The sequence below is a fragment of the Protopterus annectens genome, chromosome 13.part0, assembly GCF_019279795.1.
Source record: "Protopterus annectens isolate FY-2018-M chromosome 13.part0, PAN1.0, whole genome shotgun sequence".
In the NCBI taxonomy this organism is placed as follows: Eukaryota; Metazoa; Chordata; order Ceratodontiformes; family Protopteridae; genus Protopterus; species Protopterus annectens.
In genome coordinates, this window is record NC_056747.1 from 582,814,598 (window position 1) to 582,841,420 (window position 26,823).

The 26,823-nt window shown below is 39.5% G+C and overlaps 1 protein-coding gene across 1 annotated transcript in view; it reads left to right on the forward strand.

The window, feature by feature from the left end:
* The window catches only part of TEKT1 (tektin 1), a 154,181-nt gene extending 133,920 nt beyond the window's left edge, over positions 1 to 20,261 (forward strand). The window contains exons 7-8 of the mRNA XM_044054243.1: positions 1,822 to 2,018; positions 19,861 to 20,261. Coding sequence (XP_043910178.1) covers positions 1,822 to 2,018; positions 19,861 to 20,020 — 357 coding nt within the window. The 3' untranslated portion in view covers positions 20,021 to 20,261. The remainder of the gene's footprint in view (positions 1 to 1,821; positions 2,019 to 19,860) is intronic.
* Positions 20,262 to 26,823: the final 6,562 nt, after the last annotated feature.

Below are 26,823 nucleotides of genomic sequence, written 5' to 3' on the forward strand. Positions count from 1 at the left end.
TAGGTAAGGCAGGGGACAAGGTCAAAGCTCCACTGTTGCCTTTGCCTGTAATTGAGGAGCCATTTCAGAGTGTAGTTATGGGTATTGTGCAGCCACTGAGTACCCCAAGTTCCACAGGGAAGAAGTATATTCTAGTGGTAGTAGATTATGCTACCATATACCCTGAGGCTGTGGCTCTGTACTCCATCAAGGCAGAGAAGGTGGCAAATGCTTTGTTAGAGATTTTCAGCAGGGTAGGTTTCCCAAAAGAAAAACTGACTGATAGAGGTGCCAATTTGGACCAAAAGTAAAAGAGACACTTACCACTTACTGGAAATGCTGCATATCTGCAAGTCAAATGGTACACAGGTTACTTGCTCTAAACCTGATATGTGACATTAATAGACCCTGCTGGAGGGACAGATTTGCCTTCAAGAGATTACCTCACCTTTGGAACAGACTCCCACTTCATGTCAAGCAGACCACCTCATTGGCCCTCTTCAGATGCAATCTGGATGACTGGATGGGTAACCGTAAATTCACCCCCGGGGTTCCACCTGTGTCTCTCTTGGACAGGGGCAATGGGTGCTGATTGTGGAAAGAAGGGTGGAACTTGGCTAGGCTTGTAGGGGTCCCAGCGCCATTAGCCTAGTAACCTCCTATGATCCCATGATCCTATGAGGTGGCATATTTGAAAAGTATTCTACATTGGGTGATATTATATTTCATTTAGAAGTTGAAAAAATATTGTTTGTTTTTTCTAAAATGTTTAATAACAAGCTGCCATAGTGAATGCTACAGTAAATGTTTGTGCTTTTATTTTCTTCTTCTTATGCTTGAAGCCAGTTAGAGATTTCATCATCTTTTTCATGATACATTTTCTGAACACAGACCTTCATTATTTTAAGACCTTCTCCAGATACTTGGATTATAGTCTGGAGATTTTTTTGTCAGACAGCAAGATCTTCCTTGTTAAAGTGCATTTGCCTTTTCACAGTTTAGAGTCTACCATATTTGTAACAAGTATAATTAAAATGCCTTGTTTCCCATTTAAACTATATTAGTTAAGAGACCAAGAATTTCTAATTTGAATGTATTTTCTCTGATTCTGAAAAGTGTTTCTACATTCACCTAAACATCAGCTTAGAATTCACAGTTCTTGGATGAGAAATGATATGACTGAAAATTCTGACTTTGCAGTTCAATAATGCCAGGCAGTAATTGATACTATTTTTTTTTTCAGTTTTAGACTTTAGGTTATTCTTTAACTATTAATTTGTATGAAACCCTAGCATTCCTTTCATATTATGAGCATTATTTTTCAAATGCAGAATAACAAAATGTGTGATTCTCTTAACAATCAACAACAGAAGTTTTCATTCGTTTTCCTGGTTGCCGTGCATATCAGGCAGTTAAAAACCTAGCTTGCATGTCTAATATAAATTGCTGTCTATCACATATAGTTGGGACAGCTCTATTTATCAGACATATGCTTGTTGGAAGGAAATATTAAAACACAGTCACAAAGCATGAGTTAGAAGCAAGTCAGTACAAGTACATGATAAATTATCCAAAACAACATGAAATGTATAGAACACATTTGATGTGACTAGGGTATGCTGCTGAGAAATTTTGAATAACATTATAAAAAGTTTAATTCTAAGACTTGAATTGAGATAAGTAAATACTGAACTATAAAAAAAGAGTTTTGACTTCTTACATGCTTAGATTGTAGAATTCTGATTTGTATTGTGAATCTGTGTTGTCAACTGATGGTAGCACTACTGACAAGCTAGGTATACACCTAGTGTTGGAACTAACTTGAATTCTGTTTTTCTTAAGGTAATGGAAGAAGTTAGTTCCCAGGAAAAAAATATTGATTATCTAAAGAAAGCAATTAATGATAAAGAGGCACCGATGAAAGTGGCTGAGACACGACTGGAGACTCGAACACAAAGGCCCAATGTTGAACTGTGCCGAGATCCGGCACAGTACAGATTGATAAGAGAAGTTCATGAGATCACTACAAATGTAGAGAGGTATGGGTTGAAGGTTATATCTTACCTTTTATCAGCTGCAAATGTGCATTATTAATTATATATTTATATACTTCTACCCTTCTCATGATACCAGGAGATCCAACATTAGGTGGGGTTACACATACCTGATTTTCTATATGTAGCAGTTCTCTGTGGAAAGTTCGTTCAGACTGATGACTTGTCATTGTAGGCAAATGGTTGTATTTTCACTGTAAGAAAGGTGTTTTAAGTTTTGTTAAGCACCTTTCAGTGCCATTAAGTTTTATTCTTATGCTGAAACATAATGTGATCATCACAGAACCACACCCAAAGTATTTTCAAAGTTTTAAAGCTGTCACACACACACACACACACACACACACACACACACACACACACACACACACACACACACACACACACACACACACACACACAAATGTAGCAAAGTTCAGTGACTAACAGCTTTAAAAGCTATTTTGTCATCAGATGGGCATGCTTCTGCTCACTGTTTTTGTGGCTGCACTGTTTTACAGCTTTCATAGTGGTAGTACATGCAGCAGAAAAAGCTGCATACACTACAAAAAAGCTGTGATGAGATCTGTCTGATCATAACTACTTTGTCAATTCTTGACTTGAATTGCTTGGCATCCATGCTTCAGACACATATATACACATATGCACCTTTGAAAACAATTAAGAGACTAGTCCCTAATCAGTTATTTTTTTATCAGTTTCAGAGCGTAGCCAGCTTTACGAAGATATAATGAGAAATATGTACATTTTCCCCATAATATTTCAGCACATTAGCTCGTGAATCCTTGTAAACACATCAGAGAATTCTTGTTAAGCTGAATATTTCAGGACAAAACTAGAGTTTTCACGTATGCTATTTTGCTGAAATTTAATAAGATTCAAACATGCCCATAGGTAGCAGAATCTATCCTTTTAGCATGAAACGTTAGAGACTTGTCTGTCATTGTGGATTCATGAGCCAGGATCCTAGCTTTTTCCTTAGGATAAATTTGCATATGCTATTATAGAATGTTTGCAAACATTTGTATGCTTCTCACTTTGTGATGGGTAATTTACTATCCTACAGAAAATTAATTCAAATACATGCCTGGTCCAGGTAGAAAAGCTCCAGAGTTACAATAATACATGCAACATAGTCAAAAAAAAAACAGAAACATAAAATAATACATGAAACAGAATTATAAAACAAGTGCATACACCTGTGGCAGTCATTGAAACACAGTTCTAACAACAAACAAACAAAAATAGTACATGAAACACAATCATATTTCATATTTACATATTGAGCAAAAAAATAAGAATATAAAATGGGAACAGCAGAATATAAAGGTGAAACCAGTTTCTAATGAATACTATGTTGTAAAAATGAATGAAAGTGTATTCAATGTGTGCCTAGTTAATTCCAGTACAGCTGGAGTTAATAAGTATAAGAACAGAATTATTTACAAAACATTTTATTATGTATAATTTATTTACACAGGAGACTGTTTTGATTATTTCCAATGGGTTTGCCTATCATCAGGATAGCTGATGATGTCAGAGAGGGAAAGTAAAAAGAGATATGTTGGGATTATTATTATTAAGAACATGGCCATGAGTCCATTAGGTGGATTTTCACTTGTGTTTTGAATGAAGAAAGGTTGCCAATGAGCCTTAGATTTAGAGCAGGAAAGTTTTATATTCTGCAGATCTGATTACCATATAGGGCTTCATCTGCTGAATTGTTAGCTATGTGTGTACTTAGTAAGGATCTGTATGTAGATTGCAGACTTAGACTGCATGTGCCATAAGTAATTGAGTACAGCTGAACTGTTGAGGTAGTTACAGCCATTACAGTTTTTGGAGAGCTAGGCAATGATGAGACTTATGGCAAAGGTTGCATGCAAATATTTAAGTTTTATTGTAGTACTGCTGTTGTTTAGTGTATACACTGGAATGCAGATTACTGAGTATGGATGATGCATTAAATAGTGTTGGAAGTAGGTAGAAACTGTGTTTTCTTCATTGAGAAATTTACGCATGCAGTATAGAGTCACAAGTTTCTGATACATCTTTTGTATTATTTCTTGGTACATGTAAGTCAAGTTTTAGGTGATTGTTACTAGTGACCTCACATAGTTTGGTATGGGTAACTCAGTGAGTTTGAGTGTTGTTTAGAGAAGTCGTGGTTAGGTCTGGCTTAGTATCACTGTGCAGTTTGGGAGTGAAGAGGAGTAATTTGGTCTTTTTGGAATTTAGCAGGAGTTGGGAATTATTAAGCTGTGATTTGGTGGATGAAAATGATTCTTGAGTTTTGTTATGCAGTGAGTTAAGGTTTTTCTGTTGTAGAGATGAGCATCAAGTTGCCTGCATATTGTACCAGCACTGCATGATTCGAGACTGTCTGAAGGTCATTTATGAAAGTATTGAAAAGTAAAGGCCGTAAGACTGAATCCTAGGGTACTGCAACTGTAACTGGAGAAAGTAGATAAGTTTGAACACCCACTTAACAGCTGGTTGTCTGTTTGAAAGATAGCTCCTGAATCATTGTAGGACTGTATCTGAGAGACCTATGATTTCTAGATTTTGAAGAAGTATCCCCTGACAGACAATGTTGAATGCATTTGAAAGATTTAAGAATAGAGTAGAGACTATTTTACCATTGTTTCTATTGAGGTTGACAGTATTTGTTAAGTCCAGGAGTGCTGTTGCAGTTCTGGGATTGGACCTGAAACCATGTTGTATAAGGGAGATCATTTCTTCAACAGATACTGAGACAATTCACTATGGACACATTTTCAAGGACTTTTGGGAGGAGTAGAAGGATGGCAATTGATCAATAGTCAGATATGTCTTCAGAGTTACCCCTTAATATAGTGGTAGGATGTAGGATCTTTATCAGATGCGTAGAATGTACTGTGCCTAGACTTGACCTGGTGAGTGGAATGGAAACTATGTAGGCTATGTCCAGTTATAGAGGTAAGGACATTTTGTTTACTGATTTCTTCTCTGGGTGTTCGGATAATATGTAAGAATGAGTGAATTTACTGGGATTGGGTCAAGGTTCAGGTTGGAGTGACTTATTATGTATTTAATATTTGTTTACTGGGTAAGTGGGTTGTTCTGTTGACCCTTTTCAGCCACAACCCAAGCTCAAAGATCAGAAAATACAATTTGGTCTTTTCATCAACAATATTATATGCAAAATAAGTATATAGCAAAATACGGAACATGATGGTAAAAGTGAATGTAGATAGGGTAAGATTAAAATATCTAGTCAGAGTGCACCGAGAAAAGAAAAAATAGAAAAATGCAAGCTAAGATATGCACACGATTCAGTGCAATCATATATATATATATATATATATATATATATATATATATATATATATATATATATATATATAAAACAATACAAATATAATGCATAAACTCCTACATGCATATGAAATATATATGTAGACTATGCCACATTAGGAGGCTGAGAAATTCTAGATTTTTCATGTTTGTAGGAGGTGGTTCTAGGTAACAGCTCCCAGTCTAGAAAAGGCACTCTCAGCTACAGCAGTTTTAAATGGAGGGTGTACTAGAAATAAATTCTTGCCCTGTGTACTTCTGACTTCATAACAGTTGTCATGTAAAGGTAGTTTTACTATTAAAAGAGGGCAGTGATCATGTTTCAACACCTTGTAAATTAGAGTACTTAGCAGAAAAATGGCTCTATGAGGTATTGAATGCAATTTGGAACTTTTTAGCAAATTGCAATAGGGCATCTGGAGGTCTGCTAATAGAATGAATCTACAGATTCTATTCTCAGCAGTCTTATTTTGTGAACATTATAGTCGAAGCCATAGCAAGAAAAGGAAGTCTGGGCATTAAAATATTTTATCAATTGTCCTGAGAGCAAGTGGGTGAAAGAAAGTAACTGATCTGGTATCATATTTTAATAGAGCAACGATTTTATCAGTTACAAAATCTGTATGTGTGGTAAAGGAAAGTATAGAAATGAATATTGGACCTGGGTATCTCTGTTCAGTGACATTAGACATTATGTTCCCATTAAGATCCATTAACAGAATAGGAGAAATAGTGGGCAATTTCTTAGTTGAGGCAAAGACTATGACATTGGTTTTCTTAGGATTAAAGAGTAGTTTATTAATTGTTGACCAGATTAATAACTGGGTGAAATTACCCTGGAACTGGTTTGCAGGTCAGAGTGGCTAGTACTGGATTACAGGAGCAGTATATCATCTGCATACATAATTAATTTATAAGATAATATGTTAAGAATGAGACTGACATTAGTGTTATTACCACTACTAGGTTTTGGAGCATTGTAATGTGATTTTGTTTTGGAATGTATATGTAATTAAGAAATGAGTGATTACTGTGTTGTGAGACTGATGTATTATGATGTTTGAGATGACTTTACTTTGAGTAATAGCTTTAAATGTGTAGTGAGGGTATTAACATAGGTTAAGATAATTACTTTAGTTTGAAGAAAATGAAAAATGAAGAGGTTAGGGTAGGTGTCTGTGGTGGAAGCTAGCTAGAGAGGAATCAGTATTGGAGTGGTGGACTACAGATAATCCTGTTTTATTTTCCCTCAGATATATCTGAAGTAAACACACTGAAGGGTATCAAAGCCAGGACTTGCCAATGTTTTACTCAAACAGTAACTTTTTACTAACACCATCACTCTTATCCCAGCCTTTTGTGTCTTTCATGGAGTCTTCCAGTTTGCTCATGGACAACCCTCTTCCTCCTAACCAGCTCCTTTATTCTCCCTTCCCGTGTCTCATCCTCCACTTAGAATGTGTCTAGCAGTCACACTATTAATCTATTAGCATCCTACCTATATTAAGTGCCATGGCACTCACTCCTGCTCTATTATCCCCTTGTAGGGTACAATTCTTTCTACTCCTTTCTGATCATACATTCAGTGCCCTCCTTTATGTAGACTCTGGAAACCTGCCTTCTTCATTGAGTATCAGCAAGTCACCTTTTATTTGTACTGAACTTGTTTACATTGCTTTTAATATGGATAAACTGGAGTGTCCATTCCCTTACACAACTGATCTTCACGTAAACCTATGTATTACTTTGTCTTTATATATACAAGTCCAACAGTAAAATTCTTCAGCTTCATACCCTGAAAGACTAGCTCTTTCTTACTCTGTGCAGTAACTTCTTTGACCCGGTTGTTCTACTATTGTTCACCTGTAGAAAAGTGAAAAGTGGATGATCCGAGCCCCTTATGGCAGTCGGTCAGTAAATGGTCCTGTTGCAGTATGACTGACTCAGCATTCATTCAAGGTAATGTGAGCCTCCATTGTGAGCAACAGAAAACATTTGTTCACTGAAATCTTCAAGCTAGCAACATCTAGGAATTTAAATACCTACATAAAGTATACTTTAGAATATGCAGCCCAGAGTATATGTTAAACTTGATGTTGCATTCAAGTGGAAGATTTTTGTTAGGAAGGTTTAGTTCTATCCTCCAGGACCTTCTGCAGAGAAGTACCTATCTTTCAGGTATATTGAGTGGTTCCCTGGTGAAAAAAACAGACACTGCAGTAATCTTGCTTACTTCAAAAAATCCTTAAATGCATTCATTCTTAGTATTTGCAAGCTTCCTGCTTCTCTCAGCTGTTGTGGCCCAAAATGTATGCATTTCTTGTTTTGTTTTTTTCTTGTTTGTTTTTTTTTTAATAATTTTTGCTCCTTTTTGATCTCTACTAACCTTGGAGTAATGTTTACTATATCTTCATTCTCCTACTTCTATGGCTGAAGGGGTGTAAAGCTCATTGTGGCCCTTCAGTAAGGAACCGCTCACCTTCATGAGAGTATTATGTTGTGGTTATCACAGGGTAGCACCCTCCAAAGGGCAGCATACAAATGAAGATGGGTCACTTGTCATCATATTGCAGATACACTAGCCAGTTTCCATAGTGACAGGATATGGTTTGGTGTGACATTCTTCTGGTACCTGTACATTACTCCTCGCCTGTCAAAGAAATGTTTGCTGCAAACACAGGCTATGGTCACTCATCATTCACAAACTGAGTCCCCACAGTGTCTGGCATATCCCCAGCCTTCATTCCCAGGATGGAAAAGTAGTCCTGTGTTTACTTCATTTCCCCAGCTCTTGCCAACCCTTTGGTATCCAGATGTTCTTGTCAGATTTGGAGAGTCTGCAGTGCAATTGCACTTCATAATGCTAGGCCAGCATATAAGCTTATCTTATTTATTTTCTAGTATACCTTTTGCTTTTCATTTGCCCATTAAAATAATATAACTGTAGCATGGAAGATTTAAACATTTTGACCCTCACCACAAAGGCAATCAATTCCCTTCCTCTTCCATCTGTTCTATTCCTTTCCTTACTGGTTGGTCATAGTCATAACATCAGCTATGGCAAGAGTCAGACCAAAGTGAGTTGCCATCCCTGTGCAGTTTAAATTGTTTCATTTCTCATGCTGTACACTGTGCCCCATTAAAAGCATCAAGAATGCAATGTTATCAATATGGCCAAGCTGCAAAAGATCTGATAGTGTATGCCCCTGTATTTTACAGCAGGTTCGAGCTTCCACTCTTTACATGGGCTGCTGCCCTTGGTATAGCTGTCTTCAGGAGAGGTGAGCTTGCAAAACAGCCATGCCTTTTCCAGTCCCCCCAAACCTATTTCTCAGACTCCAAGTCTTCTGATCAAACTGGAACTCCCAGTTTGCAGTGCAGGATTCATCTCTCTGTGCCATGAAGCTAACAAGACTGTACATGTGGGATAAGCTTGACTCGCAACATGCAGACATGTGTCACATTATGCTGATTATGAATGATATGTACTTCACTCTGATCTACCCCTAGAGTAACTTGTTTCAGTGCCGCAGTTAAATATAATATGAATTGATGTCCTTCCACATCACTGTTACAGTATTCCTTACATATGGGATCTCCTGCTAAGGATAGCCCAACATCCGGCAAGTATACCAAAGCCTTTAGAGTTTACATTTGTACTTCACATGTATGCTCCCACACATGGTGTAGGTCATGAAGGTGACGTAAGGGTGCACACACCTCAGAACATCTTTGCTGGCAGTCTGAATGCCATCAAGTGCCATCTGAATGCTCTTTTTCTGTGCTGGTTATTGAGTCATTTGCAGATAAATGTTCCAGTTTAGTTCTTTCCTATTTTATCTTCTGTTTTATTGTTGTTGGTTTACATGTCTTCCAGAAAGGGAAAATGTGACTGTGGGAGGCAAATTCCCCATAAAGATCATCACAAACAGTGTTTCTTCTGCTTGGGTGCTTCTCACAGCTATATGCAATGTTCTGTTTGTCAAGCATTTGTCCCCAAATCCCTATCTAGTCACCTCTCCTCCTTGTCTACTTACCTAGAAATCCAGTGTCTAAAGTTGTGTGCACAAGGTGATATGGCAGAGTTTTTCCACGTCCAGGGTCAGCTGCCAGTCATAAAGAAGGCCAAAAAAACTCAGGTCGGATACTGCTGTTGTTCAGGCCCCCAGACATCTCTCTCAAGATTCTCAAAAGCCTTGATGATTGTCTAGTTGTTGCTTCAGATTCCTCTGCCAAGACTCTGTTGGAGGCTGGCATGGATCCAGCTTCTCACACATCCTCAAAGGCTTTTCAAACATCTGCTCAAGATGTTGAGGGGGAATCTCATCTGATTATATCTGAGGGACTAACAGGGATTCTGCAGATTTTAGTATGAGAGGAGATTCCTACTACACTTGTAGAGTGTTGACAAGGGCCCGACCTGCCTATGTTTTTTTATGCGGGCATTCCACAGAAAAAGAGACAAAAACCCAAGCATATTTCCCCTGCAGCTAGATATCCCTAACGTGAATGGCAGGATTTTACTCAGGGGATGTTTAATGCTTTAATGGCCTTAAAACCTCCTCAAGGGGTCTTTGTACCTGCCCATCTCTGGTCTTCTACTCCTCTTAAGAGATTTAGGAAGCAGGAGTCTTCTGATGAGGATCTGGATTCTGGGAAAGAGTCCTTAGCTTACTCTTCTCAGATTCCTTCCCCTTTGGACTATGAGTCTGAGGAAGAGGATTCTATTAGTCCAGATTCTCCTTTACAGTAACTTTCCTTTGGGGATGCTATTTCACATATGATGGAGTTCTTCAAGTGGGATTGTTCTCTGGTTTCTGATATCCAGAAGAAGTATTATGAACTCCAGACAGAGTCTCCCAAACCTTTTGCTGTACCTCCAGGTGGATACCTTTCCAGAAGCTCCTGTTGCTCCTGATTCTCAGCCCCCAGTTCCCACGAAACCTGACAGATTTTACAAGGTGCATGATTATTGTAAATTTCTATATAAATGTCCTTTTGCTAATCCTTCTGTAGTGTCTGATTCCTCTGACAAAACTTCTAAGCTGTTGTCTTCTACTAAGTTGCTTCCTTCAGACAAGGATAGCAGGGCCACGGAATGGGTTGGACAAAAAGGTTTATACTGCCACCACCCTGGCTTTTAGGGCTATTAATTACCAGACCCATAGGACTAGGTATATTTTAGTCCTTCTTTCTCAGATGTCTAAACTAGTTTCTGACCTTCCTGACTCTGAAGGGAAGGTTCCAGCCTTTTCCTTGTTGGGTTCTGCCTCTCAAGTGGCTTTCCATTCCACTAAGTGTAGTTAATGATGCAGCTGATGCTTCTTCTAGGGCTGTTGCATTTGATTCTGTTCTCAGGTGTTACTCTTGGCTTCATATTCAGGCTTTCTCTGACATCAAGGCCATAGTATCGGATGCTTCTCAAGATAATAAAAATCTTTTTGGCTCTGCTGATGCTGAACTTTTTAAATCCCTCCAGGATGGGAGGAAAACCCTAAGTTTCAGAGGAATTATCTTTCCAAAACTGCTTTTGTTGACAGACAGTCTCACCCTCCATCCAAGGATAAAAAGGGTTCTAGACATGTAGCTCCTGCTGGGTCTACTCAGACCCATGTTTTTCAGAAACCTCCATTTCAGGACAAGGAATTATCTTACCAGGGTCTATCTGACAATTTGCTTCTTTTTTAGCTTGGCCGGGGTTCCCTTCTCCATTTCATCTTTCCCTGTCCCTTCCAAATTAGTTAAGGATCACACCAGATTGGATTTTGTCCATCATCCACCAAGGGTATTTCATGGTGTGGAAATCTCTTTTTCCCTTTCTGGGCATCCCTCAACCTCATTGAGAACAGCTTCTTCCCTTTCCAGAGGTGCTTCATGCTCTTTTGGCCCAAGGCACCATTCAGGTTGTGTCCCCTTCACAGGAAGGGAAGGGCTTTTATTCCAGAATGTTTCTGGTTCCCAGGAAAGAGGGCACCTGGAGACCAATGCTTGACATTTCTCAGTTCAATACCTTTCTAAAGGTAACCTCTTTTTCAATGTTGTCCCTTCAAGCTTTGTTCCTGTTTCTTCTTCCCCAGGCATTTCTGGTCTCCCTGGATCTCAAGGATCCCTACCTTCACATCCCAGTCTATCCCCTTTTCAGGGAGTTTTTGCATTTCTCTGTTTCTTCCTTGCATTTTCAGTTCTCTTCTTTGCCCTTTGGCCTCTCTACTATACCATGCAAATGCATCACCCCTGTCATTGCTTTTTGTAGGATGAGAAGGGTTCAGATTTTTCCTTATTTGGACTATCTTCTCATTCAGGTCTTGACACCTAAGGTTTTGTTTCAGGACCTCCAATTTACTATTTCCATGCTACAAAGTCTGGGGTTCACCCTAAAGTTATAAAAATCACTCGTGGTTCCTTCTCAGGATCATATTTTTCTTGTTTGCAGGATCCAGACTATTTCCATGCTGGCATCCCTGCCTTCCCCCCAAGGCCCTCTCTCTGATTGCTTTTTTCCAGTCTCTTCTTTCTCTAGCTTCAGTAATGGCCAGGGACTTTCTCAGGGTCCTTGGAAATATGACTTCCACCATTCCTATGCTGCCTCTTGCCAGGCTCCATATGAGACAGTTACAGTGGTACCTCAAGTCAATGTGGCATCAACACTGTCATCCCCATGGAATTCCTAGTTCCCTTCCTTCCCTGTCTCAAGCTTGAGCTTCAGTGGTGGATTCTTCACCTTTCTTTCAACCTAGGGCTTCATTTCCATCCTCCAGTCCTGACTCAAGAGCTCTTTTTGGATAACTCAGACAGGGTGTGGGGAGCTTCCTTCGATTCTGTCAAGCTCCAAGGTTTCTGGCCTCTTCATCAGAGATCAGACCACATCAACATCAAGGAGGTGAGGGCTCTCATTCTAGCTCTTCAGGCCTTTGATACTCTCTTTCATCCCAGGCCCCTCAAAGGTTTCACAGACAACACCACAGTGATGTGGTAGGTCAACAAGCAAGGGGGTACACAGTCCTACTGTCTTTGTAGGCTCGCTGATCAGGTCTGGGATCTAGTTGTCTAGTATCAACTGACTTTTCAGGCTGTCTACATTCCCTCAGGGCAAAATATAGTGGCAGACTCTTTAAGCAGGTCCAGCACACAGGCTCACAAATGGATGCTTCATGGAGATGTGTTTCTGGACATTGCCCATCAGTTGGGTATAGATAATTTTGCCTCTCCTCTGAAAAGACAACTTCCTCTCATCTGTTCCAGAGTCCCAAATCCTCTGACTTGGAAGGTTGATGCCCTGTCTTTTCCTTGGAAGGGGGTGTTTCTGTACGCCTTCACTCCCCCTTCCTCTGCTTCCGAGAGTCCTCCACAAGATCAGGCAAAACTTCCCCAAAATCTTGCTGGTGACTCCCTTTTGGCCCAGACAACATTGGTTCCCCTTCTTTTTCATTTGGCCAGGGGCAATCACCACAGGTTCCCTCACTGGCTAGATCTTCACACAAGACAAGGGGTCTCTTATCCATCCTCACTTATCCACACTTCTACTGATACTGTGGGTGATAGGGTTTTGATCCCTTTTACTCACCTCGTTTCTGAAGATGTGCTTTGGATGTGCTTTGGGTCCTGCAGGAGGCCAGGAAACACACTACCAGGAAATCATATTTGTTCAAATGGAAGAGATTTTCTGGCTGGTGCCTCTCCCGAACCCAGGAACCCCTTTCAGTGCAGATTCCTATGGTTCTCTCTTATTTGTATGATCTGCTCCATGCTGAGTTGGCATATTCTTTAGTTATTGGTCACTTATCAGCAGTTTCTGCTTGTCTGCCCTTAACTCTTCTGGCTTCTAGGTTTGTGACATAAGATGACTATAAGCTCTAAAGGCTTTAGTATAGTGGCCAGAAGTTGGGCTAACCTTGGCAGAAAATCCCTTATGTTAGGAATACTGTAACAGTGAAGAGAAGGACATTGACTGTTATAGTAAGATTTTATATAACTGTACTTTCTGAAGATGGAAACATGGCATTAGTATATCAGATGCTTGAAGCATCTTTAGTACCTGAATATTTAAGTTTTCAGAATTCTTAAGTTTGGAAAACAGCCATATAACAATTATAAGATAGTAATTCAGTTTGTTGTGTTAGCATATTACTAACAGCAGATGTCCTTCCTTATCACTGTTGCAGAATTCTTTATGGGGATACCCTGCCAAGGATAGCCAAATGTCCGACCAGCATACCATAGCCTTTATGACATCCAGACATTGTATGCCAGATGTATGTCCTACAAACAAGGCATAAGGCACATATGTGATGTATGGATAACTAATCCTCAGAAATTCTTTGATACCAGTTCAAACATTAGCTGTGAATTCATCTGTACTCTGTTCACCAAGTTGGTTCAGCTACTGAGCCTTTTAAAGATAAGTGCCCTGTTGGGGTTCCTTCCATTAATTTTTCCTCCTTGTAATATGTTTTTGTGCCATCCAGGAACAGGAAGAGAAAATGTGAATGTGGGATCCCCTATAAAGATAGACACAAAAAGTGCCTTTTTTGTTTGGGTGCTTCGTGCAACCATACTTAGTGTGAGATTTGTCAGGCATTTATCCCTAAGACACTCCACAGTTATCTATCATTCTTCTTTATTTATTTAGAAATTCAAAGTTTGAAACTTTTGACTCAAGGTACCATGGCTGAATCTTCTAGCCCTGATGTTCAGCTGCCACATGAGAAAAAAGCCAAAAAAGCATGCACTGATCTTGCTGCTGTTCAGCCCCCATCAGACATCTCCATTGGGTTGGATGAAGAAGCCAAGGACCATCCTGTGCCAACATCAGTTCTCTCTGCCACAACTCTTGGAGGTTGACTCAGAGCTGTCTATCTGCATGCCCACCTTGACTGTCTATACATTTGGCACAAATGTATAGGGGGAACCAAGGCTGATTATATCTAATGGGGGCTAAAGTGATTTCCCAAAATATTAATTAGGGAAGAAGTGACTGGTACCCTCATCAAATCTAAACAAGGGTCTAACCCCCTAAATTTGTTAAAGCAGATGTTCCTTTAAAAAAGAAACAAAAAGAAACGTAGTTTATGTGGCTAAGGATGTTTACAGAGTGGCAGGGCTTTACTCAGGGTTTTTTTTCAATGCCCTTATGTCCCTGAAACCTACACAAGGGTTGTATGTCCCTGCTTCTGCCCCAATCTTTCATCCTTTCTTAAAAGCATGAGGATTCTGATTTTTCTGATAAATAGTTGGATTCTGGTGAAGAGCCTTTGACAGATTCCTCCAAATTCACTTCCTTCTTGCCTTGGAGTCTGATGAAGAAGATTCACTGTCTCCTGATTTTCCTTTTGAAGAATTATCTTTTGGGGATACAGCGGCATGCATGATGGAACACTTAAAGTGGGATTGTTCCCAGGTTTCTGAGGTTCAAAAACGATAATATGAACTCATGCAAATGGACTTGCTCTGATTTTCTGCAGTCCCTCCTGATTTAACTCCCCTTTTGGATACCTTTTCTCCAACTTCTCAGGCTCCTGAATCGCAACCCCTGGCCCCTAAGAAACCAGACTGATTTTATAAAGTCCCTAAGGATCACAAGTTTTTTTTATAAAAGTCATTCAGCTGAACCTGTTGTTGTTTCCATGTCCACAGGAAAGCCATAGTAACTGTTATCCTCTTCCAAGCTTTTACCTTCTGATATGGAGAGGTATGGTGTACTTCTGTTACTTTGGCCTTCAGGGCCATTAACTATCAGACCCATATGACTAGGTATGTCCTGGCTCTTTCCTCCCTACTTGAGGGGATTTTGACTGATATGCCTGATTTGGACAGTAAGATTTCTGCCCTTTCACTTTTGAGTTCTGCCACTCAGGTGGCTCACCATTTCATTAAATGTAGTTCTAGGGCAGCTGCATCTGGATCTGTAATGAGGAGATACTTTCAGTTGCACCTTCAGGCATTTCCTGAAGACATTATGGCCAAATTATAAGATTCCCCCTTAGACAAAGAGAATCTCTTTGGCACTGCTGCTACAGAATTATTTAAAACTGTTCAGGATAAGGGTAGGGTTATGTAGGTCTTCAAGCAAATCTTTGCTTCCCCTGTCCTTAAGTTTCAGAGAAATTATCTATATAAATCTTTCTTTGTCCATAGGCAGTCTAGACAGCCTGCTAGTAACAAGAGGGTTCCTAAGCATATTTTCCAAGACAAGCCCTATCAGAGTTCTAGAGGTCAAAAACCTTCTTTTCCTGATAAATCTGCCTCTATCTGACATCCAGCCTCCCCTTCCCCTTAGACAGATTCCTCTGTCCCTCAGGCTGACTCTTTTTTTTTCCTGTTTAGTGACAGATAACCATGATTGCCTGGGTTTTCAATGTTATCCAAAATGGTTATTTTATGGCTTGTAAGTCCCTTCCTCCATTCTCCAGCCATCCTCAATCTCCTCCTTCCCAGGTCCCCATTTTCCTTTTATTCTTCAGGATCTGATGGACCAGAGAACCATCCAACCTGTTCCCTTGTCTCAGCAGGGAACAGGTTTTTATTCCAGAATGTTTCTTGTTCCCACGAAGAAGGGGTTGTGGAAGCCCATTCTAGACCTGTCTTTTCGCAACACCTTTCAAAGGTCTCTTCTTTCAGGATGTCATCTCTTCAGACTGTTTTCCCCCTGTTGCTTCCTCAAGCCTTTCTGGTACCTCTGGATTTGAAAAACGCGTACCTCCATATTCCTGTCACCCTGTCTTCAGGAAGTTTTTACATTTGTCTGTTTCTTCCTGTCATTATCAATTTTCTGCTTTATCTTTTGGTCTTTCTACAGCTCCAAGGGTCTTTACAAATATCTAGCTCCTGTGGTAGGTAGCCTTCTGCAGACTTCAGGGAATTCAGATATTCCCTTATTTGGATGAAGTTTTAATTTAAGTCCCCTATCAGCAACTTGTTCAGAATCTACATTTTACTATGCTTCTTCAACACAGTGTGGGCTTCACCCTCTATCTCAAAAAGTCTACGTTGACTCCCTGTCAGGACCAGGTGTTTCTGGGTCACAGGATTAAGACCATTCCAATGCTGGCTTGTCTTCTGCCTCACAAGGTCTTCTTTTGACTGCTTATTTCCAATGTCTATTTCCTGTTTCAGTTCTTCCTGCAAGGGAATTTCTCCAAGTTCTGGGACATATACAATTCACTATTCCTATGGTTCCCTTTGCCAAACCTCACATGAGGAAATGTTAATGGTATCTCAAGACTGTTGGGCTCAAGCACTGCCTTCCTCCTTGTCTCAAGCTCATACTACACTGGTAGGCTCACTATATTTCTCTGAATGCAGGTCTGCCTTTCCAGGTTCCTTTCCCTACACAGGAGTTGCACACAGATGCTTCCAGTCATGGTTAAGTCCAGTGTCTTTGATCCCCTCAGCAACTGGCAGACCATATCAACATCAAGGAGATGAGAGCTCTACATCTAGCTCTCCCGGCTTTTCACTTCCTTTGGGTTCCAGGTCCTCTAAAGATTTTTACAGTTATGTGGTACATCAGCAAGCAAAGGGGCACAAATTCTTACCTTCTTTGCAGACTGCCTCTTCAGGTTTGTGATTTTGCAGTTTTCCGTTACTTATTTCTTCAGGTCATCTACATTCCATCAGAGCACAATCTGATGGCAGACTCTTTGAGCAGATCCAGGACAAATCCTCACAAATGGATGCTTCACAGGGAGGTGTTTCTAGACATTGCACATCAGTGGGGTACTCCTCAATTAGATCTTTTTGCCTCCTCTCTAAACAGGCAACTGTTCAAGGGTGCCAAGTCCTCTGGCTTGGAAGTGGTCGCCATGTCTGTTTTTTTTTTTTGGAAGGGATATTTCCATATGCCTTTCCCCCTCTTACTCTACTACCGAAAGTCCTGCACAAGATCTTGTGGGACAGGCCCAAAATCTTGTTGATGACTCCCTTTTGTCCTATACCCACTGGTTACCCCTCCATCTGGCCAGGGACAGTCATCACAAGTTACCTCACAGGATGCATCTTTTCACACAGGATTAGGGACCACTCATTCACACTCGCTTGTCCACACTTCACTTGACACTTTGGTGTCTGAAAGGAAATAAAACCTTATCACCCAATATTCAGAGGACATGCTGTGGGTTTTGCAGCAGACCAGAAAACCGACTACTAGAAAATCCTGTGTATCAAAATGGAAAAGATTTTCTACTTAATGTCAAAAGCATGACCTGGACCCTTCTTCTTTGGGTACTCCAATGGTCCTTTCATATTTCTGTGAGTTGCACAATTCCAGCTTGGCATATTCATTTGTTAAAGCCCATTTGTCAGCCATTTCCACTTGTCTGCCTCAGAATACATCTATGGCTTCTAGTTTTGAAGTCAAACAATTTCTGAAAGGCATCCTTCATGTTAGACTTCCATAAAAGCCTGTTCCTCCTTACTGGGACATTCATTTTGTTCTGGAGAAAGTGACTCTGCCTCCTTTTGAGCCACCATTTTCTTCTTCCCTACAACATTGTACTTCAAAGACGGTATTGTTAGTGGCTCTTAGTTCTGCCAAGAGGGTCTCTAAACGTCAAGCAGTCGTGGCCTTTCCACCCTTTCTTTTCACAAAGACAGAGTGTATCTTTGTACCAATCCGTTTTGTATGCCCAAAGTGGTTAATGATTTGTCTTTGAATCAGTCTATTCATCTTCCTTCCTTTTTCCCTTCTCCACAGATTTCTAGTGTGAAGGTTCTTCACTCCTTGGATTTACATAGTCAGCTCAGATATTACCTGTACAAGACAAAACATATCAGGAAATCTGAGCAGCTTTTTGTTTCCTTTCATACCAGAAAACTGGGTGTGGTAGTGTCTAAACAAACTATCTCACCCTGGACTTCTGAGGTTATTTCTTTTTGCTATTCTTTTCATGGCAAGCAGCTTTCTTCTTCTGTTCATGCCTATTTTATTAGGGCAGTGGTCTCTTGTTGCTTTATTCATGGGTCTGGATACTAGATCCATCTTGGAAGACTGCTACTCAGTCTTCTGCTGTTTCTCCAGACAGTATAAGTTGGATATCATTTTTAGGGCCAGGGCCATCCTTCATGAGTTTTTGGAGAGCTCTTCTCTGGCTTCCTCTTTCCATACCTTCCAGTAGCTTTTGTACTCTCCCAGGAAAAAATAATACTTCAACAGTGATAAGAAAGGACATAGTACAGTTGTGCAGGATCTTACCATATAACAGTAAATGTCCTACTTCTTACTTTTGCAGTATTCTGTCCCTTCCTCCTGCCCCCTGTTACTTTTGGTTGCCCTTCTTCTGGCTGAAGAGTCCTTCTTGCGTCCTTTTATCCTTCTTCTTCCCTTCTTGGATGTACATCTTATTGATTTTCTCTGGGGTTGCTCTGGTTCTTCTGGGGCACTTCAGTTCTGAGGATTAGGTGTCCGTACACCTCATATGTGCCTTATGCATTGTGTGTAGGACATAAGTTTGTCATACAACACCTGGAAAGTGTAGAGGCTTTGGTGTGCTGGTCAGATTTTTGGATATCCTTGGCAGAATATCCCCAGGTGTAAGGAATACTGCAACAGTGAGAAGGATATCTACTGGTATGGTTGCATCTTACACAACTGTACTACCAAAGTAATGTAATATTTTTTCCTAAACATGCTATAATACTGAGACCTTGGTGTAAGCATATTAGCAGGAAAAGTAGAGACACACTTAAAAACAGTGCCTTCATCTTCCAGGATTCTAGTTATTCTTAGAATTAAATGTACCCTGGCCTGTGGACTGTAAAAGGCAAAGTGATGATTTTAATAAAAAGCTGTGCACTGGCTTACTGTCAGGATGACTGATATGAATAGCCGAGAGGTTATTTTGAAAGGCTTTTTAAGTTATCAGTTTGTACTCTGAAAGCAAGCATGAAACTGTTCCTGCTCAGTGGCTGCACAAAAGACAGTATACATCACGTGTATGCATTCATGAGTGCTGTTGATAGCATGTAATGCAATATACAGAACATACAGTAGGAGAGTAAGGCTGTCAACTCTTGTTTTGGCAGTATGCATACAAGTATGTAATTGTTATTTTTCTTAGCATGATGCACTGTGCTGAACTTATGAAGTCTTCATCTCCTTATGGTTGTCTGTTTTATGACTCCCTCCACCTAGCTATCAGGCTCAGTCTCTTTGGCAGTATGTACTGCTTAAGTTTAGGCACATAAGTGACTGATTGATCCACCGATTAATAGAAAATTATGCGTTTAATCAATCTTAAGAGTGTAAATTAAGACCGAAGTTGCTCACTTAGTAAACTTAGATGAACTATGTAGAAAACCAAACCAAGAAGCCCTTGTTTAAATTATAACAGTTTCATTTATTCATAGTAATTTACATCAAGTAATACTGCTTAGATAATTTACTTTAATATTGTTTTATTGCCTACTTTTGTTCTCCTAATCCTTTCCACCTTATAGATGGATTTTGTGCTTAATATTGATGCAAGCATTCACTGCACATCTGTTGACATTTTAGGTTGCAAGAAATGCTGGCAAAGGCAGAAGCTGAATTACGAGGACTGGTGAGGAGTCAGCTCTCATTGGAGGAAGAGATTGAAGTGAAAGCAAATACAGTCTATATCGACGAAGTGCTCTGCATGCAAATGAGGGAAGCCATCTCAATTAATAACTTCTAATGAAGGTACCCTTCACTGCATTCCATTTATTGCAATACATCTCTCCAAAGGCTCAGCCAGACATTTAACAAAAATGTCTTCCAGGTTTTAGCTGCTTGTATAAACTTTGACTGTATCAAAACTAATGATATAAATTCTGGTAATTCTTAGAAATGTAATTTGAAATATTGAAAAACATATTTTAATTGCTATATTTCAAATGTCTACTTGGGTGAAAGAATAAAATACAGTGATACAGAAAGGTTCTCTTGTTTTTTTTTCTGATTAGCATTCATTAGATTTGTTTTAAATCATTCACAAACACGTTTTCATTCCTAGGGAATAACTGTAACCTGAGGTGTGTGCAACATGAAACATAAATGTGAATGCCTAGGTTCTTGTGTGTTTGCCATTCAGACATATCATGATTAATAATCATACTTCTCAACCTCTTAGAGCAAGAAATCTGGACAGAGTCATAAAAAATGGCCCAAAAATAGGGATATTTTTAAACATTGCTCTTACAAACTTGGGAAGTTGATAGAATAACAGTTTTTTCATTAGCATGCATTTTTCTAAAACGCAAATGTCTATCATTGTTTTCTGACTTCAGTCCTTAACGATTTTCCATTGATTTGCCAGAAAACCACATTCATTTTATGAAGAAACAGCCAAAAATATGAGACAAAAATCTGAACAGTCTGAAAATTTGGACAGTTGAGAGACATGTTAATAATATAGTACATGCAGTCATAGAGGCTAGAACATGCACATAATGATAACATATTATTTTCAAAGCTCCATCATTTACTATAATGCTGCATGTAGAATGCATTTAGTCTTATTTCACATCTGTTCACTGGTAATTGTAACATAACATAATGCCTATGTTCCTGTCTTTATATTCCTGAGCAAGACAATGCTGCCACCCAGAGGATTGTGACTGTGGCACGCATAATGTATGCAAGGCCAACACCTTATCCTGTGACAAACAATGCAAAATTCTTCAGCTAAGCTCCTTGAAGTTGAGCAGCTCTTCTGACTCTTCATGGGAGGCAATTTTAATTACAGTGAAGTATTTCAAATACACCAGGTTCTTTATATTGATCATTGCTGCAGTAGCCTAAACTATATCAGTTATATCTTGCATAGGATATAACAGACAGCTTTCAAAGCTTCAGTGTACCTTCCACACGGCCAAACCATTAGTCAGCTTAAGCTTAGCTGAATTAAAAGACTGGTTTGGTTTATGTGCCAAGCCTGTCAGATCTTTCCTGCCACCAAGAAGAGAGTTCCACTGCAGGTTTCTTGGATTGACAGTTGGCTAATGCTGTTCCATTGATGGGCAGGTAAGTTTCCTTTAGGGGAAAAATACTTCCAAATTACTTTTACAGTTGCTTAAACTACTTTTTATTAAAAAAAATAATTTAAAGCTACAGAAAACTATTTTTATTAAGTGTCTTGTTACCTTTAAATAGGAGCTCACTGTTAAGTGGTTAAAATTTGTTTAAAACTACAAATTCTGTGGAGAAACTATGCTTACTTACTTTTCTGGACTGAGAAACATGTTTAAAATAATTTTTACTGTGCTTATTGGTGGAAAAAGTGACATTTTTGCTACTTTTGTTTGTTTTGCCAGCTATTGCTGCTAAGCTTCCCTGGGAAATATACACCATTTGCTAATAGACTATGGAATAAACTACTTGTGCCTTGGTCAGACCTTCTTCCAGCCACAAAAAGAAAAAAGTTAACTAAGTACTCTTTGCTATCACAACAGTCTTTTAGTTTGCCACAATTGCAGGTGGGTGACTCTGCTGTGGCCAAATCTAGCTCCTTTGACCACTCTTCTTTTCCTAGGATCCCTCTGGTGTTGTCCAAAGCAGCTACCATGGACCAGGAATTAGCCATAGCCTCTGCAGCTGTTGGGTTCCCCTCAATGGTTAAGGGAAAGCCACTTTTGCTGGGCATGGGTGAAGGGACAGGGAATGTGCCCCTGCTTAGCCAAAATGTGCCCATCCCTGGGGAAGCTGATTCTGACAATACTAGGCCTCTTTGCCCCCAACTTTCCTGTCAAAAAGAGACAGAAAACTAAACATTTAACTTGTCTTGTTTCAGTTTCTCTGTTTAGGGGTAATTTATTGGGCTTGGCTCAGGGTATTCTGTATGCTATTGCCTCTTCTTGTAAGATGGTTTTGTCTTTCACTGAAGAGGTTAAAGATCTGGAATCTGTAGAAGAATGTGAAGTGACAGCTGCTGATTTTTCTCCTCATGTTTCTGATTTAGATTCTGAGGAGGGAAAGTATTTGAATCCCCCTGTGAGGGATTCACTTTCTCTGACAGTATTTCCAAAATGAGTCAGTGTTTTCAGTAGGAAAGCACAGATGTTTCTCAGTTCCTTAAAAATACTATGAATTGCTAAAACTGGAATTTCCAGAACCCTCACCCATCCCCCAGTGCTGTCCACATTGTAAGATGTTTGTCACAACCTATGATTTCTCTGATAGCCAACTTGGTGTTGCCCCAAAGAAAGCAGATAGAATGCTCAAAGTTCCTCAGTCTTTCAAGTTTTTATACCCTAACCACAGAAGTGTCCCAGCAGCTATATATTTAGTTAATCCAGCAGTTGCCAAACATTTTGTTAATTCTAATCCTCCTCCTTTTGACAAGGATAGTAAAGCTACTGATAAATTTGGGGAAAATGTGCATGCTTCTTCAACTTTGATTTTTAGAATTCTGAATTGTCAGACTTGTGTCAAAATTTAAAATACTTGCCTAAGTATGAGGAATGTTTTGACTGAGGTGTCATTTTGTGATAAAAGCTGCTTTGAGTAGTCTAGTTTCTTCTGTTTCTCAGCTCACTTCTCATTTTTTGAAGTGTGTTTATGAGTCTGCCAATACTGCCTCCAGGGCTGTTGCCACTGATACTGTTTTAAGGAGGTTTGCCTAGATATATTTTCAGAACCTCACAGAAGATGTCAAAAATTACATTTGAACAATCATTTGGATAAATATTTAATTTCTGGGCCCTCTGTTGCAGAGATATCAAAAATTATGATGAGAGAGGTAAGGTGATTCAGGGAATCTCTCAGATTTACTAAACCTCCCTCTCTATATTCTCCAAGGGATTTTTTATTCCTCTGTCCAATTTGGCAAGAAACAAAATAAGCAGTCTCAGCAGAATGCTGGTAAGCAGGCATTCAAAAAAGGAATTGCAGGGAGTTTCCAAAAAGAAGGCAAGAACTCCCCTGAACAGAGGAGAGACAAACAGGGCAGCATCACTATATAGGATACCTTGTACCCACCAAGGCAGTCCCTTACCCCTTCCAGAAACTACGATTCTCCATTTCTCTCTTTGGCAACACATTGTTTCAACCAAATAGGTTCTGAAACTGATCCAGCTAGGATACAGATGGCAGTGGGAGGAAATTCATCTTCTTTCCCAGGGATTTCTCCTCATCCACTTGGCCAAACCCTTCTTTTCCCTCCTGTTTTCAATTATATCTGTTTCATAGTGTAATAGAAACAGATGTGCAAATTTCTCACTGCTGCAGTAGCCCTTGGGCTATATGGGTTGTTTCCTGCTTGGAAAACAACAAGCAGTCAGTTTCAAAAAGCTCTTTCATCCCCTTCCCTACTCCTTTACTCTGACCGCTGATTGGCTAATCCCCAAGGAGGGAAATCAGTGGTAAGAGTGAAGATTTCTTCAGGACTTTCTTACCCATACAATTAGAGAAGAGCCTAACAAGTCTGAAGTAATCAACCACCCAATAGTAACAATAAAAAAATATAAAGTAGAAAAAAAACATAACCATATTTTATATCCCAAATACAACTATATACAAGAATAGGGGGGTGGTGGTGGGTGCATTTACTGTAGCAGTGAGGAATTTAAGCATATACTATAATACCAAAGCCTATCCATCCTGGGAGGAGAAAGGATAAGGATCCAAGCCCCCCTGTAGAATGCTCCTAGTAAAGTCTGATCTGAACCTAGAAAAGGAATCCAGTTTGTAATGCCTTGTAAAAGTATGTAAAGAGGACCATGAAGCTACCTTTAAAATGCTTCTGCAGTCCACCCCTTTCCATTATGTTATTGAAGAAGACAGGGCTCTAATAAAATGTGCCTTGATACTGCCTGGAATGGATGTGACGTGGTGGGAATAACAAAAAAAAATATCTGTGGACAACCACCCAAAAACTGTCTATTTAAACATTAGGTTTCCCTTTTTTGCTCTTTGATAAGAAATAAATAGCTGGTCAGCTCTTCTAAAGGACTTATTTCTGTCAAGATGGCACCTGAACTACCTATACATGTCCAGAGTTTGCAGAATCTTTTCTCTTTGGTTTTTAGGTTCTGGGTAGAAATCTAGACGACTGTTTTCGCCATAATTCTGATAACACCTCTTGCAAGATTCCATATGAGAAAGATGCAATGGTATCTGAAGTCTCTTTGGTCCCAGCATCAAGACCCACTGTCTTTTCAAATTCCATTTCTTGGATTTGTGATAAGAAAATTCACTTGGTGGAGACATCAAATATTACTGAATCTAGGTCTCCTCTTCTTCCCATCTGCTCCAAAGAAGTAACACACTTTGGACTTTGCTTGGGGAGTAGTGTCAAGGGGGATAAAAGTGCAAAGTATCAGGGACAACAAAGGCAGACATAAGCACATAAATATAAAATAGATGCGGTACTTGCGTACTATGGCAACCACATTCCAACTGTATTGTCACAGTCAAGTCTTATCATGAACAGTTCATTTTCTGCTCCAAATACATTGAAATGTATATTATTAAACATGTCTGTAAAAATATTACAAGGAAAATCATGACGTAGTATGTCATTAAAGTGCTTCTTCTACGGATATGTCAACCACAATCCAAGTGTGTGTTCACAGGGCGGTTTGCTCATGAGCAGTACATTATATGGTCCAAATAGATTGAAATGTATATTATTACACAAATATAAATACAAATATTAAAAGAAAAGCCGTGAAATGGTGTCACGTTATAATGCTTCTTGTCGTGTCCGGGGGCATTTCCATGGGGACCTCCAACCATTACGGTCATGCTAAACGCATTCGTGGACAGTCCATACAAAGTGCTTACTGTATTATTTTTGTTTTTATGGAATAAGATGTGGCTTTACCAGTGATTTTTATCATGTTTTTATTATCCTATGACTTGGATCCTGCCTGTAAACTGTGTCATCATGGTTTGGTTCTTGCCTGATGAAGTCTGTTATATTTGATGAAAAACGCTGTGTGACTGTTTTGCGTTTTACGTTTTGTGGATTTTGTGACCTACAATAAACTTGGTTCTATATCTCAGCTGCCCGGTGCTCGACTCTTCCTTTACTCAGTGCTTTTGGTTTGTTTACTGGATCTTAATTCTGTGTTACAAAAGCAAACACTTGCTCCATCTGAACCAGCTCATTTGGCTAACTTGAGATTCTAAACATGGAAAACTGTTTTGTTGATTGCTATGACCTCTGTAAGAAGGGTATTTGAGTTGCAAGCTGTCATGTTGGGTCAACCTTATCTCATTTTAAACAGGGACAGGATTTCTTTGAGAACTCTTCCTACCTTTATGCCTAAAGTGATATCTAAATTTCTTTAAACCAGACTATCAATCTCCCTGTTTTCTTTCCTGAATCCTAAAACGAGGGAGAAAGGATAATCCATACCTTGTATGTCCACAGACAACTTGGGTCCTATCGTGACAGAGCAAAATCTTTCAGGTCTTCAAATCAGCTGTTCATTTCATGTGAAGGCAAGATGAAGGGACAACCTGTCTCAAAGCAGATTATTTCCAAATGGTTATCTCAAGCTATTACTTTTTGTTAATCCCTCCACAACAAAACTATTCCAGGCAGGGTCAAGGCTCACTCTACCAGGGCCTTGGCTTCATCTATGTCCTTTTAGAAATGGCTGGCTTCTAGAAGTGCTCTAGAAGCAGCAACTTGATCCACTGTACATACTTTTACAAAACACTATAAGGCTTTGCTAGGACCATTCTCAGAAGCACATGTACCTTTCCCCTTCCACCTCCCAAATGTTGTGAGCTATAGTAATCTACCCATATAGCTTAGGTTACTGCAACAGTAATCAGTATGATAAACAAGTTATAGTTGTGTAAGTAAACTTACCATAACAGTAGATGTTTGAATAATCACTGCTGCAGTAGCCACTTCTTCCCTCTATCCCTCTTTTTTAGTGTGTTGTTTTGTCAACTTTTGGACATTTGTGTATTTTACTCCTAGCTATGTTCTCTCAGGACTCAGCCTCCCTTTCTCAGCATGAAAGCTCTAAAGGGTTTGGCACCCAAACATGTCTTTTTAGACAGCTCACCTTAAGCTATCTAATGGTTTGGGCACATGGAAGGTGCCCTGAAGCCTTGAATGCTGTCCTGCTGTTATATCCTTGACAGGAACTAACCCATAACGCCTAGGCTACTTCAACAGTGATCATTCAACCATCTACTGTCATGGTAAGTTTACTTACACAACTATAATTTCTTGTTATTGAGCGTGAAGCTCATAGCTTAAATAGCGTGCAGAGTAAAATCTTAATGAGACACTGAAGCAAACTCAGAGTTGATAAGTTACAACACTGAAAAAGAAGACAACTTATGTGAAACAGACATTTGTTGTATTTGTGAATTGCCCCATGTTTAAAGGAAGTGATAATTACTGTCTACTAATGTTTTCTGAAGAGTACTATATTGCTTCTGAAATATATTGTTTTGGTAGGATCTGCTAAAAATTGTGTGTGTGTGTGTGTGTGTGTGTGTGTGTGTGTGTGTGTGTGTGTGTGTGTGTGTGTG